Source organism: Accipiter gentilis, chromosome 8 (genome assembly GCF_929443795.1).
Source record: "Accipiter gentilis chromosome 8, bAccGen1.1, whole genome shotgun sequence".
NCBI classification, from domain to species: domain Eukaryota; kingdom Metazoa; phylum Chordata; class Aves; order Accipitriformes; family Accipitridae; genus Astur; species Astur gentilis.
The window spans coordinates 3,250,532-3,269,384 of record NC_064887.1 but is presented as its reverse complement, the minus strand read 5'-3'; the positions used below and the strand labels follow the sequence as shown (position 1 = coordinate 3,269,384).

Below are 18,853 nucleotides of genomic sequence, written 5' to 3'. Positions count from 1 at the left end.
CAGACTATGACTTAACTGGGGAACAGATGCTCTATGTCTTTACAGGTCCCCAAACCATAAGAAACTATTTTCTAGTCTTCTTCACTATACTGATTCAGGAACATGCCAAGCTCTCTCTGCAAAATCTGCTCTGCTGAACTGGATGCCCAGCTGTTAATGGCAACGCTAGAAGAGGAAAGCTGAATATTTATAATACTTTATATCGTACAGCTGTCTTCTAAAGAGCAGTCATCAAAATTTTATTGAATGCAGACTAAATGCTCAAAGGAAAGAAAGGTCAACATAAATTAAGACTATTTTTCCCACAGACAATTGAAACTTTTAAAGCACATTCCTAAATCTTAACAATAGTTTAAAGCATTATATAAAAAAAATGAGGAAAAAAATTAAAATAATTTTATAAGAACAGTCCCCAAGAAACATAAATGTTATATCAAATTAAACAAGATTTAGAAAATACATCATATTTCAAGAATTTAGTTCACAGTTTTCATCTTGGAAAAGAGTGTTTTGACTTGTAAGCAATTAAGATGACCACATTCCAAACATACCATTTTAAAATTTTTGTTACTATTCCAAAAATGTAAATTAAAGTATTGGAAAAATAGAATGAAAACACATCTTTAAAATATATCTCAGGCAACAGTCTTATATGAGTACTGTTTTACAACTATCTCTTTTACAACAAGGGGAAGAGAGGTATCCTATCTTAAAAAAGCCAAGTAAACAGGTAACATTTAAATTAAAAAAGCATGTGAACTTCTTGCCAAGGGGCAGTCAAAGCTGTAACAGTTTGATGGAATTCTTTACAATGTATTTCTTTTTTTAAATAGAAACCCATATTGCTTAAGGAATGCAGACTCCATTACACCTTCCCCCCCAGTGGCAGCAGAGAAACATTATATTTATTAATACATCTACTCTGAAAGGATGCTCTAGGGGCCAATGCATTTGCATGTTATACTAAGGCATGTTATGATGGAAGTTTTTATGATGGACTTCAAAAGAAGCTGGAAGCCAAAGTAAAGCAAAATCTGGACTCAACATAGCTGTAGGATGAAGATAAATAAGAAACTACATGAAAATCCCACTGAATCATAAACAATTAGAAAATTTCTTAGAGAGAAAATTGTGGACTGGTCAAGACTATGTTCTTTAAAGCCTGTCAAGTACTGTGTACAGCAATAGAGCTGCAGACAGCCCAAATTTCTCTCTGCTGGCCTGCAAAACCCCTGCAAACACCCTGAGCTATGGCAGTGAAGAGGCAGCCTCATTCCAGGCAAGCACTTCAACGTTGGAAGGAGCTGCATGGATACAATTTTGGCTTCAGGAGCTCAACTTTGCCTCACTTTTCCCAATTCATCCTACTCAGCAACCTGGTTTGCTTGTGGACTTGTTTTTAGCAATTGTCTTTCCCGTGCCACAATATGAGAAGGTAAATCTCTGGCAACTGTGATTCACTCAAAATAAGTTAAAATTTGTGCTCTTAGTCTACACACAGTCCCTGGCAAGGACCACTGAAACAAAATTCATCCAGACATCTAATGTGCAGACTCAGTTGGCCAAAGCGTCTTCTCTCGGATCTTTCAAAAGATGATCATGGAGAAAAACCAATACATGCATCTAGGTGCAAACAAAATTCCTAAAGTATTTTAGGAAACACCATGGAAGAAGTGTACAAGCTTTAGTTTGGTTTAGGCTGGAAAAGCCTTGCTGTGGCTATGGAGCAGAATAAAATGTCAAGAGTGTGAACAAGAAAAGGAGATAGAAGAATGTGGCAAATGTGATGACAGTACATAATAACTTATTTATCTGAGTTTCCTACCCTTGAATTGGTTCAAAATTCCCTGAGAGGGCTTAATTTATTTTCTTAACTATGCAGATTATGGTGGCACACTTTTATAGCTAGCTGTATAACCTGCAATGATTATTTTGCCCATAATATTTATCAGGTTAAAAACCTACATATTACTTCTATAACATATTGTTCATCTATCATTCCAGGTCATGTTGTCAGTTCCTTGCCAATACTGGGAGACCTTTACTCACTTGAATAGTGCTTTGATGAAACCACTTCTTGGCTTAACAGGAACTGCTTAACAGTGAAAGTCTGGGTATGCAATTTAACCTTCAATAAAGAAGTGGGGGTTTTACATTGTTTTTAATTCCACATACACTTAAACTTTCCTTCACTCTTCATTTATGAATGAATGCAACGGTAACAGTCACATACAGATTTAATGCACAAAAAAGAGCATACAGAATCAGGGACTTGATTATATTATTTCATTAAAAATACCCTAAAGAGTATTGTAGTGCATTTTGAAGCCATTTCAGTTAGCTTCCTCTTAGGTTTCTGCTTTCACTGGGGGGAAAAAAGAAAACACCTCTGTGCTCTTTACATATCGCTTCATCTTCAAAACCTGGCAGCAAAAATGTCTTATTAATTGGAAAAGCAGAAAGAATACATGATCATTTTCTATGTTCAGCTTGCATGGTAGTTAAACTTGGTGTGCAACCAGTGAGAAACAGACTTAAACACCAAAAAAATCAAAGCTTGTGGACTGTTTCCTTTGTATTACTACTGTCTGGCATGATTACTTCAACCAGTGGTCAGGAGAAAGACTGGCAGAAGTTGGAACCTATGGTAGCTCTAACATAATTTATCTTTGAAATTGCATAAGAAGCCGTAAACTGGGACAGTATCCCAAGCTTATATTTAGGCTGCATAAGTCTTACGGCCACACCTTACTGCTGAAGTTAGCAACATCCTCCACGTTTTCTTTGCGGTTCTTCAGAAGCCCACAATTAGCAAATATACGCAAGAATAGCATCAGACTGACATGACTACTGCTCAATAAATTGCAAAGAATAGAACATGAAGAGGATTTATTCCCACTGGAGGCAACACGAAGAGACACAGCCTGATGGAAAATGGACCTTACCGCCGCAGGCCTGCAACACCTTCCCACAGCAGCACCAAACCCAGGTGCCAAACTCCGCACAACCCACCCGTGACATGGCTCCTCTCCCTCTTCCACCTCCTACCACGCAGCCTCGCAAGGCTTGATTCGTGGGGCGTGTGGCAGCCGTGGAAGCCGGGAACAGACACATAACGTACAAAAAGTACTACCCGTGCCAGCGGGCATCGCCCGCCCGACGTCCGTCAGGGTGAAGGCTCTGCCCCCAAGGAGCCACCATCTTAAACATTTCCCGCTCGCATCCAACAACGGGAAGCCAGAGCTAGAAACAAAACCCGCCCTTCCCCACGCTAACGGCGTGCTCCTCCCCTCTCCGGGATCACCCGAAGAGCACATTTCTCCTCAGGGAAAAGCCTCTCCGCCGTATAGGACGCCCGGAGGCCGCCGGGGAGAGCCGCTCCGCCTCACAGCGTTCCCACAACGGGCCCTCGCTCCCTCAGCCGCCCGCCCCGCTCCCCTCCGCTCCGCCGCCTCCTTGCGCGCCCTCAGGGGCCGCCCCGCTGCCAAGAAGCAGCTCCTAGAACCGACTTTATCCACTCCACTACCCGATACCTACGACATCGCGGACGCCCGCAGCCGTTCCCGCCGCCGCCTTTGTAGATCTCCCGCCGCTGTGCACCGGCCAAAAGCCGCCGGCTGGAAACGGTGCTGAGAGGGCGGGTAGGCGGTCTTGGCAGGGCGGGACGAGGCGAGGCTGTGGCCGCTGCCGGCAGGCCTGAGGGGAGAGGGGTCGGTTCGTCTGCTGAGCTCGGTGCTGCGCAACGGTAGGAGCCGTGCCCGGGGGAGGTTTGGGCGGGAAGTGGTGGGTGGCGAAACCCGGTCCCTCAGGGCTGCTGGGGACGCCGGGCAGGGCGGGAGAGTCCCTTCCTATCTGAAGGGCTGGGAGAAGGGGATTGTTAATGTCTTTTATGGGAGGGTGGGTGGTGAATTTTTGCCTAAGAAGACCCCTGTGCCCACCGGAGCGCAATGGAGTGAGGTTCGTGTGGTAAAAGAGTTTCCTCGTTTCAGGTGAGCGAGACCTGGCCTCGGAAGCTTGAGAAGAAACAGCGGGAAGCTTCCCTGCCGGTGTGTTTGCTGTGAATGGAGGCGAACCTCGGTCTCGGACCCGCGACGAGAAAGGTCGGTATTGCCAGGAAGGGTACGACTTAATTCCTGGTTGGAAGATGGTTTTTATTTGTTAGAATCATAGCAACTAAAATTGAAAGCAATAGTTAGGCTGCGTTGTCCTCCCACTTCAGCCAAGGCTGGATTGCTCCCTTCTGTCTATTTTGTCTAAAGTGTCATTTGTCCGGTAAAAATTTAACAACCTAAGCCATGGGGCTGCTGGCGGTGCTGCCACTAAACTATTGCTCACTGGATTTCTGAGCAATGTATTGGCAGTACCTCTCAGCAGAACTGTGGCCCACGTAAGAAATATCTCGGTAATGGGAAGTCTAAGGAGTATAAACGAGAGTTCACATTTTATAAACTAGTTACTGGAAAATTAACATTTATTCTTCTTTTCCTCCTTGACTTTAACCCACTTCCATTTTGTGTGTGTAACACTGGTGCTTAATTATAGTGACACCCGTTTGCAGTAACCAGACTGTATCACAGTGTCCCTATGGGGTCCTTCTAATGCCAGTGTAATATTAAAGTGTCAGGCAGGCGGTCTGTGTATTATAAATAGGGTACTTCATCCATGATAAGCGATTATTATCTTTCTTTCCCAAGTGTAAAAGACCTATATAACTCAACAAGGTGCGAGTGATTTAGGCCTCCTGAGTAAAAATCCAATGAGTCCTGAAGGGGACCCTATGATGTCGTCGTCTTGTTGCTGAACTTGAGATATTCCATTTATTATACTAGAATATATTTTCTGAAGCCAACATTGGGTAAAATAATATGAGAGGCTGTTAGACCAACAGTACAACACGATTTAGTGTCCCTCTGCGATGGCCTTCTAAAAACCTTAATCACCCTTGGTAAAAGCAGAAAGCTGCTGTTAAAGTTTGCTGGCCGTTGGTGAGCAAACAGCATTAGTTACTGCTTTGAATCGTTTTAGCAATTTAGAAAAAATGCATTTTGTATTCTTTTTTTTCCATTCATTTACAATTATATGGGTAGTTCTCCTGTTCTCGTACTTAAAAGGCCTAAGTTGCGCCAAGTTTTATGCACAATCTTAGCTTCGTGCTTGTTTATTTCTATTAATTATATTTAGATAACTCTTAAAAGTAAATTGTGTGCTTAACTTCACATACTTGAAGGATTAAGGGTTACAATTTTGACCAATTTTGCTGTTAGCAAATTAGTATGTTTTATTGAGTTATAACTGTAAAAACAGAAAACAAAAGCCCATTCTGGTATGGATTGGCACCAGAAAAAAAGCATGTAATCAATTTAATAATTATTATATCCCTTTTTTAACACTGAGTGTTATATGGTGTTTATGATATTACACAGTGTCTCTGCCCAGTTTTCCAGCTAAATCAGTCTTGGAAATATGAAAGTCAGTTTTTGAGTGAGGGAGGAAATCCTGACAAATATGCAGTTCAATATAGACATGCTCACATGTAGTTTTCACTGGAGGACAAAGGGGGCTTTTACTCTGCTGTTGACACCAAGAAATATAATAGAGAATCCAACATGACATGAGCCAGTCGTGATCATGCAGCCACAGAGCTCTCTCCAATGACATAAGCGCTGCATCCATTCTTGATAATATTTACTTTGTTATTGTTGTTTGGTGAAAAAGTCTTTTAAATAATTCTGTGCCTCTCACACCTGTGGCCATGTCTAAATTGGCATTTTTTTCCTAAAAACACTCCACCTTTGCTACTGCTGGTGAGCTGTAGCAACAATGGGAGTGGCACTGGCAGCAAAACAGTGGTAGGTATCATATGTTCATTAATTTACCATTTGGGCAAATCGTGCTAGGCATAGACAGTGGTAGGAAACTCATCAGAGCCAACAAGTGTGCTTCTGTACAAATTGTCCCATTGTTTCTGTCATTAGGAGAATTTAGCTAGTGTGGCAAGAGTAGAAATTCTAGTGGAAATGTGTAGTAAGGACAAGTCCTAGTGGTTTATTTCTAAACATGAATAGCAATGGTTTGTATCACAGATAACTTGAAAATTTGTTTTTATGCTTTCAATTAACATGATTATATAACCATTGTCATATCAAATGGTCTGAAATTAAAATAAAATACAATAAAATGAAACTTTGTTTGTGGATCTCATGGTGCTTACCTACAAGCGTAGGTAAGTATTTCCCAACCGAGATTTCGAGAATGGAAAACATATGACCCAGATGTTAGGATAATTTGTGGTAGTCTGTGTTTCAGAGGACAAAGCAGAGGTGTTATTAAACAGGCAAGACAGTAACAAATTCTAACTGTAATTGTATTCTTCACAGAATGGCCAGCAGTCCTGAGAATAACGCACCCCCCTCTGTTCAGAAAGTCACGCACTTGGAAAGTTCCCAAGGAAAGAAGTCCCAGCATGCAGAAGAAGCGATCTTTTATATGAACTGCCGAGCAGCTTATCTAACTGTTTTCAAAAGCAGTTTAGAAAATATTAAATCAAAAGAACAACTTGGTTTAGGTAATGATTAAGTATTTTTTTCCCCCTAACTGTTGTGTGTGATGATTACAGTGGGTAGTTTACAAACAGCAGTCAGCAATTCAGTAGCGAGAATATTCTAATACATAAACTCAGTAACTGTTTTAAGGAATCTACAGTAGTTTTAGGTAGGGTTCAGATTTCAAGTGTTGATGGCTGTATCTTTGAAGACATATTCATCATTTACCTGTTATAAATTATGTCACATAGTGTTTTTTCAAAGTTTATAGAAACTGCCATTCCTCAAAGTTTTTCATTTTCTTCAAATCCTTAATCTTTGTAACTAGGTGCTGGATGACTCATGGAAGTGGGAATAGTATACAGAGCTTTTCATCTGTAAATCACCAGTAAGAATGGGCAAAAGTCAATATTGGGTGACAGCTTACAGGGGACCTAAGTGAGTTGTTTAACAACACCAAATTTGATGGTAGCATTGTTGCTTACTTGAGGTGGGCCTAGGTCCTGCTTTTTGATTACGACATTTCTGCAATAAATTTTTGCCTATCCCTGACAGATGATTGAGTCGGTCTCATTTCAGCTTATAGTGGGCAATTGCCCTGGCACAGAAAATTGCCATGATTACTGGCATTGATTGGCATAGAGATTTGCAGACTTATATGACAGGTTGTTACTGGGTGCATGGATATGGTAATTTACCCCTAAAAATAATCTCACAGATCAGTTCTAAGCCACTTTGAGTAATATGTGAAAATATTGCCTTTCCTCTACTAACTTTATGTGATCAAATGGACTGTTTCAGACACTGGTGTTTCATAAGAATTCTTACTCTTATTTTATTTAAACTCCCACTGAATTATAATGTTCCCATAGACTAAAATGAAGTTTTCATTTTTTATCCATATTATATTTGTGTATAAGTGGTATTGCTGTCAGCAGTACAATAGGGGAAAAAAAAAATCTCTGAATGCTTCACCTGTACTAAATAAAGGTGTTAGTAGATACTGAAAACTGTGGAGCTTAACAACATTTGTTTTGAAAACCTATGGAATTTCAAAGTGCCTTGTATGGAATTATTAGGAAGGTTACAAAAGTTTACCTTAAAAATGATAGTTAGGGCTGTGTATTGGAAATTGATTTCTTTATAATATATTTTAGTGACCAAGTAAGATAAGACTGAGTAATAACCTGTTTCAGTTGTGAAATAGCTTTCACTATCCCAGATAAAATTTTTCAAGCAAATATCATACCAACTTTGCTCTCTCTTGGAGTTGTAGGATTGTGTACTATGTCTTACCATGTTTGGGGTTTTTGTTTCTTGTTTTGTTTTTATCTTTCTTAGAGCATTTTTGTCCTTTCGTGAAGGAGTTTAGTCATGGTTGTATATAATAGCGTGGGCTTGTGTTAGGGAACTCATGAAAATGTATTTAAGTTCTGTTTTCTACCTGGAGTTTCATGATGTGAAAATCTTAGCTTGCCTTATTGGAAAAAATGTTTCCAGCTCACATGGTTGACAAAGAAAACATGAGAACATAAACGTTCAGTTAGATAAAGAGAACCAAAATGTATCATTAAAAAAATAATTTTTATTTTGTGGTTTTGGGGTACAGCTCAGAATACACTTGGGATTGGTAGTAGTACAGGTTGTTTTCTTGAGTCATCGTCATAGATTATGATGCCAGTAAAAGGTATGTGTGTTATGGCATTGCGGTTGCTCGTAATAAAAAAAAAACCAAAACCATGCAACAGCTAAAGGCAAAAACATGCTAAGCTATCAAATAATTTATTTTTAATTCTAGTGACTGTATTTTATTTTTTCTTTCATACGTGAGGAAATGTTTCTCACTAATGGCTGCATTGCCCATACCTAATATATGAGAGGTCTCCACGTGGAAACCACCACTATAAAAGCTGAGTGTACTTCTCTGTTGCACTGATTGTTTGTAGCTTCTTTCCCTATACCAGTACATGAAATTCTACACATTAGCAAGCACATTCTTTCAGCATGTGACTTAGTGTTACCCAGGCTTTCTCAGCTGTAATAAAAGTGCCTTTATAACATCCTAATGATAGTTTTGGATAATCTGGATTTTAAGATAGGAGTGGTGTGAACAAATGTAATCTCTTCTATATAAGCTTTGGCTTTCATCTCTATCCATATGCCACTTTGCTACGTAGCAAGTGTTTGGGCATTTTGGTTTCAAGGTCAACTTGGAAAGGGCAATTAGTTGCTCAGGCTCCCAGTTTTTTCAGAGATATTTAAGAACGTCTTTTAAAATTTGTTGGCATTGAGAGTTATTATAGATTTATATTGCATCTCAAGTAAATTCTGGCATTTATCAAATGAGTGGTGCCAATGTTTAAGCATCTCTTGCTGCATGATCTTTGGCTAATATTCTCAACTGTAAAATATTCACTTAGAGATTGGCCTTGCAAAATTTTATTTGTAGGAGTTTTACTTATTCATGGATAGTAGCTGTGTTGTAATATTACTTAAGGTATTTAGCAGAATCAGTCTGGAATGAAGTATAAATAAAAGGTGCAGTCTAATTGAACTTTCAAAAATACGAACTTGGGAGGCACGCAGGGTATGGCAAGTGCTGATCTCCCTGGATATATAAAAATACAAAATTGTTGCATATTTGAAGGATACTCTGTTAAATGTGAGTGAATACTGTGCTATAATGACATTCCAGGGAACTGGGCTATCCATGTGAACAAACACACAGAGTAACTGCCCTTCTTTGGCTGACCTTGACATTGAAATCCTTCAACAATTGCTATGTGCCCAAGTCTTGCATGATAAAGATGTAAGCTTTGCTGTATTCTCCTGACTCTGCTTGTAGAGGTGACAGGGCAGAAATCTTTATTTAGTCCTTGGCATTCAACTGGAGATTAGCAACAAAGGTGTCTGGTTTTGTTTGTTTGTTTTTATGGTGACACAGTTGCCTACTGAGAATTGTAACGATGCCACCACCTCATTTCACAGATGCTACTGAACTGCTCTCAGCCAGTATAGACTTGGTCATTGGTCAGCTGGCTAAAAATCAAGCTGCCAGCCTAGGTAGAGATGAAGGATCTCTTGTGTTTCCCTAAAAAAACTTGATTATATGGGAAGATATAAAAACATCCCTCCAGTTTCAGATAGACTGTGCATTTTAATTTAATTTCAGTTTAATGTAATACATTCTTTGCCCTGGAAACTGATGAAAGGATGTTTTCAGTAAAGACTTGTAAGAGGCTAACTAGATCCAGCAAATTAATTCTGAAGAATGCCAGGTGTAGCAGCAGTGGGACTGATTGCACGCATGGTATTGGCTGTTGGCCTTAACAATATATGTCTGTTGGTATCATTTTTCCTTTACATTTGAAATTCACGTTGCGTAATTTGAATTGATAAGTTCAAATGTATAGAAGTGACATAAAATATTGTTTAAGATAAATTCTACGCTAGATCTCAGCTCTTGGCAAAGTGGAAAGACTTATGTGAATCTCAGTAGAAACAGGATTTAATGATGTGCAAGCTTACAAATAAGAGTTTCCTGATATTAAGGCAGGGGACATAGACAGTGGGCTGAATTTTACATCTGTCTTTTGAGGAGACTGTCTTTGAATTCATGGATATTTTGCTTATTTAATAGTTTGAACCCATTAACTTTCTTTAAGGAAGACATCCCATCGAGTTTAGTAGAGCAGTGCATATGAGTAAGTGGAAGCTGCAGATCAGAGCCTTTAAGCAAAATAATTCCTGTGATATTGTTGTATTCTAAAAAGTCACAGGCTGCTCTCTGGTTTCTTCCTTTTTCTGTAGAAGAAAGTGGGTGTGATTCGCAGCAGTGTGGCATATTCATATCTGTGCTGGATCATAGTTTGCGAGGGATGATCTAGGATGCCAGGCAGTGCCTCTTTGATGACTCCTTTCAAAAGAATATGTGAGTGAGCTCATCTGCCCCTCAGGCTGCTTGAACCTCTCTGGTACAAACCACAGAATTCAAGGCCACAGAAGGTCACAGTCAGTCCGTATCAGTAGAGTACAGGATTAAGACTATAAGCAAAACTGTCCTTTAGAGCTGCTTTTCCCTTGGATTGATTTGGCTTAAAAAAAAAAGTCTGAACATGGAAAGTGATTAAAGGATGTTTTGAAAAAACTCCTTCGCTGGCAGCTGGAACATATAGTTAATATTATGTTTTATTGTTCAGTACTTCAACAGGCTGGAAGAAATCCATGTCAGAAGACAGTTAGTAAATATTGGACTTCACAAACAACTACACTGAATTTTGATGATTTTTGTACTATTTTAAAAAAAGAAAAACCAGCTACAAAAACTGAACTGCTCGAAGCATTTGGAAAAATAGACACAGATAATACTGGATATATTTTACATGATGAACTTTATAAAATTCTTACAACAGTAAGTATCAGTAGAAACTTAATTATCCATCTTTAACCATTAGTAGAGATTTTGGAAATTAAACAGGAAAACTATTCTGAATGTGTAAACACATATTCCTGACCAAAAGAATCAATAACTGATTCATGGTTTTGGGTTTGGTTTGGTTTTGGTTTTTTTTAATTTTATGTCTAATTGTCTGTGGTTATCTGATCTTTCTTTCAGTTTTTCCCCTTACAGTCTTGCGGTTGCTAACCTGTCTGTTGCTTTCAGCAATTGTGCCTTGAAGGTGGAAGCTGGCAGAAAAAATATTTCTCATATTTTCACAGAATGCTTTGTTGAAACTCTATCAATACAGCAGTGGAGCAACAGAAGGGGAAGCACATGTCTCTCCCTTGGTTCAGTTAGTGCAAATCTCTCTATTCTCTACAGAGCCTCTCTGCAGCCCTTTGAGGTTTTGAACTTTTACCAAGAGAATTAATGACATACCTTTGCTGTTCTCCCCTCACAAGTTGTTGTCTATGTATGTTCAGAAGCAGAATGGTCTTCCAAGTTGGTGTAGAGCTGATGCTCTGACTTTAAGCTAATTGATGTACATCACAGATAATTACAGTGATTTTCTTTCTCTGTTCTGTCAGGTTTTTTGCTCTGTGCAGCCAACCCTGCCCCCCCCCCCCCCCCTTCATTGTAAAAGCCAATCGTCTTGCACAGCAGCAACAATTAAAACCAGACTGATAGTAGAATTCTAGTAGAGTTCTCAAAAGTGAGAATAAAACAATTTCAAGGACATGTAAAGAAGAGCAAACTGGGACAGAAGGATCAAACAATTTACATACTATATTTGTTGTGGTTGACCCAATAAAACAAAATTATTTGTATACTTCAAACATTGTGGCAGAACCTTCAATCCTCATTCTGTATGAACAAAAAGATATAGTTGCAATGGTAAGGAAATATTCTATATATAACAAAAGATAGAAGTAACAGATGTTGAGCGCTACCGTAGTTATGCCATGAAGGGCTACAAACTCTGTATTGTTATATAAAGTCAGGGCATTGCTTTATATAGACGCAGACTGAAGAACTTACTAGATATGCCTGCAGTAGCAACTGGTGCTGTTCAAAGAGCGGAGGATCAGGATTTGATTTATTGCAATCCACTATGGCTCAGGGACCATATGTCCACATCACATGTTTACCAACAATGAAGTTCGTGTTAGTTTTCAGTCCCAAGTTTTACACCATGCACCTATAGCTGAAAAGTGTGAAGTAGATTTCTGTACAGCAATCGCGTATTTCTGTGTCATTGCTAACAGCCCTGTGTATCTGTGTAGAGGAAATTGCTGGAGGACCTTGTGGAAGACATGCTTTCTTCCTGAGAGATGCATCTTGTGTCCCCATTGCAAGTGGGGCACTCCAGATGGTATTCTGACATGCAATTCAGACTTGGTTCCAAAAGGAGGGAAATTGCTCTGGCTTCACACTAATGATTCCAAGTAGAGACAGGTGCAAGGCAAATTCATGCCTGGAATAACTCTTCTAGTGAACCAAATTGCAGGTGTAGACTGGTATAACAGGATAGCTCAAGTAAATAAGTGAAACTAACCATTATGAAGTTAACTCTTGGTTGTTAGTGTGCTACAATATAAGTAAGAATGACTGAGAGCTGGGATTCCCCAGGTTATGGAATATTTTCTGAAAATGATGTAGGTGTCATTCACAGTGTTTTTCCAGAAGACACCACAGAATTGTGTAAACTGATGCAATTAATCTGTTCAGTATTTAGTAGCATTGTAGGGACATAATTTTTTATGATGTTGACCTCTATTTTGACGATTCAAGTCAAAACCCATTTAAATCTATTGCAAGATAAGATTCCCTGAAAGGATATTAAAAGGATCTTTGTGTTTCTATTAAATGTGCACTGTAGGTGAACAGCATTCTTGATGAGGAACCCAAACTGAGTTGTTTTTTATTGCAGAGAGGTGAAAAAATGACTCGGGATGAAGTGAGTGCCATTATTAAACAAGCTGATTTTAACTGCAGTGGCAAACTTGACTACAACAAGGTATGGCAAACAGAGTGATATTATTTGTTCTTGTGTTATTGACTCAATGTTATTGATAGTATTAGCATTATCAAACTCAGTACATATCACCATGTGTGGGTCCATTGATGACCTTACCCCAGCACCCCCCTCCCCCCTCCCGCCCCCAACTGCCTACGTACTGAAACACGGGCAGGTATATATTTCTGTTTCACTCCCTTTATCTGGCTATTATCCTTGAAAAGGTCACTTGCTGCAAGTGAACTTAATGTTTTAGACAGAGCCTAATAGTAAGCACAAAACCTTAACAGCATGCGTGAAGGTAAGAGTTAAAGGAATGGCAGGTTAAAGATGACCATTGGCAGCAAACTTTGCTAATCAGTGAGAATTGCTAGGTCTGTGACATTTCGTAATTTCTTGTGTGTGGGACATTATCGTATATGTGAACATCTAATTTTCAAGATGCAACACCTTATCAGTTTTTCTGACATCATGTCTAGGTGTTGAACTGAATAAACAGTCCAAAAGATTTGTGTATAAATATAGTTTCATAGAAGAAAACCAATCCCCTATTAAAAATCCTATTAAAAAAAAATAAAATCAGTCTTCAAATATCTAGAAAGAAATATAAATCACCTCTTGGGTTGAAAGTTGCACTTAATTTTCATTCAATATTTGGACCTCCTTGTTGAATCATGACTCCATTTTACTGTGTCACTTGAGTGGTTGCTCTGATTCATGAAAATGAAAATTAATATTGTGCTTTAACAGAAAATGTATTACATCTCTCTGCGGAGATCTTATAGCAGCCTTCCAGTACTTAAAGGGTCTGCAGGAAAGATGGGGAGGGACTCTTTATCAGGGAGTGTAGTGATAAGCTGAGGGGTAACGGTTTTAAACTGAAAGAAGGTAGATTTAGACTAGATATTAGGAAAAAATTCTTTTCTGTGAGGGTGGTGAGGCACTGGAACAGGTTGCCCATAGAAGTTGTGGTTGCCCCATCCCTGGAACTGTTCAAGGCCAGGTTGGATGGGGCTTTGAGCGACCTCATCTAGTGGAAGGTGTCCCTGCCCATGGCAGGGGTGTTGGATCTAGATGATCTTTAAGGTCCCTTCCATCCCAAAGCGTTCTAGGATTCCATGGTTCTGTCTATTGACCTGTCCTTTGCTTATTAATGTTATATTTTAATCCTTAAAACTGTGAGAAAGAATGTTTCACTTAACTGATTACTTCTCTTTCTCTAAAGTTTTGTGACTTATACATGACAACCAGTGAGCAGTGCTGCAAGACTGCACGAGAGAAACTGGAAGTTGATAGTCGATTGAGGCAACAGCAGTTTGGAAATCAAGCTGAATTGTGCTCTGAAGGGATCACACTGCCAGTGTCAAAACCATCACCAAGAATCTTGAAGAAAACTGATCACAAACTAGCACCAACAAAAGGTATTTATATTTCATATTGGGAGTTTTCATTCTGTTGGAGATCATGCTCTGGGTCAATGAACAGTTGAGTATTTGTTTAATTTTTCTCAGATTAGTGAGGATGTTACTGACTAATATTCATTTTTACTGTGGCAAGTGCATAAAAGTCTCAGTAAAATATCTGATCTCCATGTTCAAATGGACATTGGCTGCATCTATGTTCTGAAGCTCTCAAATTCTTAAGGGTGAATTTCATTGACTCTCATGTGACACGGTTCAGAGGGGAGAGACAAAGCGAATGCTCAGATGTTGCAACATAGGCAAGTTATTTATTTCCTTCCTTGATCAGAGATGAAACCTTACATGTTTATCAATCAGCAGTCTTTCAATTATCGAGGCTACTTTTAAAGCACAATCAATACAAGAGTTTAATGTTCTTCCTGAAGTTGCAAAGATACTTAAAAACCTCCTCAGACTGGAAAAAGAGTGCAGGCTAACAGACTGCAAAGGTACCATGTGTGAAATATTTGCATGTAGTGCATATTGTTTACTTTAAGTTGCTTCAATTCTAGGCAATACTGAAGAGGTGCAAAAATGACAGAACAGTCATGAAGACTGAGTTTATGTAGCTAGATCAACAGTTGTATGAGCAGAGTTGCCCCGACATGAGGAATCAGGAAGTAAAGGCTTGGAAGTAATTGTGTTGGGCAACTGTGCATATAAGTGATGTGCTGTCTGGCAGGGAAACTATATTGTCCTGAAAAGAAATAACTTTAAATTAGAAGCAGGTTAAACATATCCACATAGGACAGGTTTACCTTGATTCCAAGGTAAATAGAATCATGTGGTAACAATTTTTTGTCCTTCAGGCAGATTTGGTTCCCAGGTTCTGCTGTTCATATGCCCATTCACCTGGGATGTACAGTCAGGGAAGTAAAGATGTTTGGCTAATGAATTATTAAACGTTATATAATTATAAGGGAAGTCAGCTTATCTGATTGAAGTTCTTGTCATCCAGTTTTTCTCTGTATGCCTATAAATGTAAGGCTTTATGACAAATAGCACTAGGAGTGGGTTGAAATAATGTAATTGTAACAAAATATCTATGTTTATAGGTGATAGTAGAACGCCTTCAAGACCCTCATCAGCTCAAAGTTGCAAAGCATCCATTTCTACCACTATCAGCATGGATGCCAGTAGCAACAGAAACACAAAGCTAATTGAGCCAGACACAATGAAGGTATCATGTAAGCTAGTCCTATTGAAATTATGCTGTTTTCCTCTAGGCACGTATGTTATTGCATTTTAAATAAGAAACCGTTTTTCTCTGATTTTTAGCTTATGTTTTATTAATAGTTTGTCAAGGGCAGCTATAAACTACTGAGAGGTTTCTTGATACATATTGTTATTAACATTTTTATATACTGTTGGTTTTGCTGACATCTAGTTATTGAAAATAATTTTTCAGGTGTGAAGGTTTAATAGAACAAAGTGTGGTTTTTATAAATGAAACCACTGTTGGATAAAACATTTAATGACTTTTTGAGAAATTTAAAATTTAATAATTTATTAGGTTGGTGAGAACTTTAAATGCTTAAGTAGTCTGAAAGATTGTGTATCATAAACCTTTATATGAAAGGTAATTGGAAATAAATAACAGATCTGTGAGCATATTCAGTTTGTTGGGCATTACTTTGTAAATATATGTTGTAGCCTGAAAATATTGATTTTTAGTTAGACTAATATGTTCTATCAGTATTTTCTTTTAAATAAATCACTCATTCAATATAAATTCCTGTGGGAGAAAGACAACAAAGTCACTTTGCTAAGTCAATATTTGTAGAGTGTTAATATTGATCTTTTCCCTTTGTTTTCCCTTTCTTGACTGAACCTTTACTAGTTTTCTTTCAACAGAAAATAATAGCTGTAGAAATATAAAACATTAACTGGAAAATGCTAGGATACATTAAAAATGTGCACCCTGAGACTCCTGTATAAAAGGGAAAAAATGGTTATGACCACATAGTATAACTGCTGCTAGAAAACTGAACTGATTGTTCTCATGAGTTACATTTTTGTTTCAAATAACAACTCTGTATTTGTTATTGAACTCCAAAGTCCTTTATATCTTCGACATTGCTATACAGTGACATTTGTTCTATATTAAAATTTAAAAACATAATCTCAGAGGAATTTTTTGCAGTCTGTTTAGGTATCTGGACCTCCATGCAATTTAACCTGCAATTTCACCTTGTTCAAACATGTTGGGTAGTATATAAAACCATTGCACAGTTTCCCAATATTGGATTCCTCTTTCTTTGTGCAAGCTAGTAAGAACTCACTGAAAAAAAGCAGCTGCAGATATCGATTACTATTGATTAGCATCACACAAAAACTGAAATCAATAAACATGAAAAGGTATAATTAGAACTACTAATTTTTTTTAACCCTAACTATTAAGGGCACAATGCAAACTGTCAAAATCAATTAATAAATACACAGCGATTCATTTGTGGTGTGGATCAGAATCTAGCACCCCAAAATTCTTCTTATTTATCTTGTATTCAGAAATATTTTTTTCTGAAGTTCACCTGTCTTTTGGGGACAGTAAGAAGATGTTGCCATCATGAAGTTGGACCAATGCCGACTTTATGTTTCTGACAGAAGAAAACAGTGGAAGCCAAAACATGGTGAATGTCTAAATTTTAAAAACCCTTAGAAAACATGGAATATATCCATAGTACATTCTTCCATGTGTTTTCTTTTTGTTAGTGAAGTTTTGTGACATGTTCAAAGCCATATAAATAAATTTGGGGAGGAAAAAATAGACAGTTACAGAAGTGCTACAGACATGCATAAACAAGATGCTGACCTGTTGGGCTTCAACTGTAGCTGAATCACAATTTATTAAAAGATGGCTAATGGAGATCTTAAACTTCTGCAAAGTATTCTTTGTGTTGGTTTTAGTCAAGATTGAAAGACATTACAAAAAAAAAAGCAAGCTGTGTATCATGTTCTAAAATCTTCCCTCTGCACTGGGTAGCTAAATTATCCCTGCTAAGGAGTCTCACCTTTGCATTCTGTGCTACTCAAGTCAGTGAAAAACCTGTATACACAGTGGGTAGCAAAAGAAATACTTGAGAAAAGTCTTTTTCCTGAAAGAAATAGTTATATGCTCCCACTCATGTCTGTGAAATAGCCTCATGCAATTGAACTAGCAAGACTTTTTCTGTGCATATGGAACAGGTTTGTACAAGACAAAGCCTTGAACTGAAGTTCTTTGCTTTAATCATAGGAACAATTCCTCTCACAAACATTGCTTTTAATCTGGAACTATGCATGAGTGTGTGGACAATTTCAATAATAACTTAAGTTGTAATAGCAGTGGAATGCATTATTTGGGCAGTGACCATCACTGGCAGCCGCAGGTAGTGCCTAACATTTCTTTATGATTAACATTTCTAATACAAACATTTCCCACTGTGTTAGCTATTATTTGATAACTTTTGTTATGCTTTGAAGGAACATACTAAAATCAAAACAGAAAATCTTTTAGCTTCCCATATTTACATACCTGTTTGTAATTTGACATGGGTAATTTAGAGAATATAGCACCACCTTATGCTCCCTGCAAGAATAACAGTTTAGTCTTTGATTCGTAAAGCATTGTCAAACTTTTGCTTACTGTTGCTCACATCTAAACCTGCACGTTGTTCCTTGAGATATTTTATTTTCTCTGCTTTCTGGGATTGTTTGTCCCTGTTGTAATGATGTCTATCTGAATGCAAAACTGCAAAACCAGTAGTCTCTCATCTGAAACAACAGCTAGAAAAATGGAAGGTAAACAAACAGGACAAAGCCATTCTCCATGGACTGTCTGTAAGATGATGGTTTGAAGACCACTGCCATAGTGAGAAGGGGGGAATAGAATGTGGCTGTTACAGTAACTTTTGCACAAGAATATCATCACAGTATCTTTTTGAGTAGTCATAGCACATTTGGACTGCTGTTTAAACTTATATTATGCACTTTTATGTCTCAAAGAACAGCCATATTGCTTCATTAGGAGACCTTTTGACTTTGATCTTTTTGAAATGTCATTAATTTTTCAAACAGTTTTGTAAGGTATTAAGCTTAGAGACTAAATGAGCTAACAACCAGTTATCTCAGCTGTGTCAAGTTTTAAGGAAATATCTCAATTTACTGCCTATGGACTTTAGACAAAGTTAGGAGTCATGCAAGTATTGGAATAAACAGTTTACTGAGAATGGAATAGTGCTAGAAATTATTTAACAGACTAAACTACATATTCGCATTCTAGCAGTGACTTATGTTGACTCTAATGTTAATATCAACTCCCATTATCCACTTGTTTGACTGAGAGAACCCTATCTGTTGCTCGATGTTTAACACTCACCATTAAGTCCCAGTAACGTTTTGTCTCTGTTCACTT

At 38.1% G+C, this 18,853-nt stretch overlaps 2 protein-coding genes across 2 annotated transcripts in view; one reads left to right on the top strand and one right to left on the bottom strand.

The window, feature by feature from the left end:
• ITGB3BP (integrin subunit beta 3 binding protein) overlaps positions 1-3,609 on the bottom strand; it is a 32,112-nt gene extending 28,503 nt beyond the window's left edge. Inside the window, exon 1 of the mRNA XM_049807468.1 lies at positions 3,538-3,609. Coding sequence (XP_049663425.1) covers positions 3,538-3,542 — 5 coding nt within the window. The 5' untranslated portion in view covers positions 3,543-3,609. The remainder of the gene's footprint in view (positions 1-3,537) is intronic.
• EFCAB7 (EF-hand calcium binding domain 7) overlaps positions 3,583-18,853 on the top strand; it is a 30,614-nt gene continuing 15,343 nt past the window's right edge. Inside the window, exons 1-7 of the mRNA XM_049807465.1 lie at positions 3,583-3,745; positions 3,990-4,100; positions 6,378-6,565; positions 10,742-10,953; positions 12,914-13,000; positions 14,226-14,421; positions 15,516-15,640. Of these exons, the coding sequence (XP_049663422.1) occupies positions 6,379-6,565; positions 10,742-10,953; positions 12,914-13,000; positions 14,226-14,421; positions 15,516-15,640 (807 nt within the window). The 5' untranslated portion in view covers positions 3,583-3,745; positions 3,990-4,100; position 6,378. The remainder of the gene's footprint in view (positions 3,746-3,989; positions 4,101-6,377; positions 6,566-10,741; positions 10,954-12,913; positions 13,001-14,225; positions 14,422-15,515; positions 15,641-18,853) is intronic.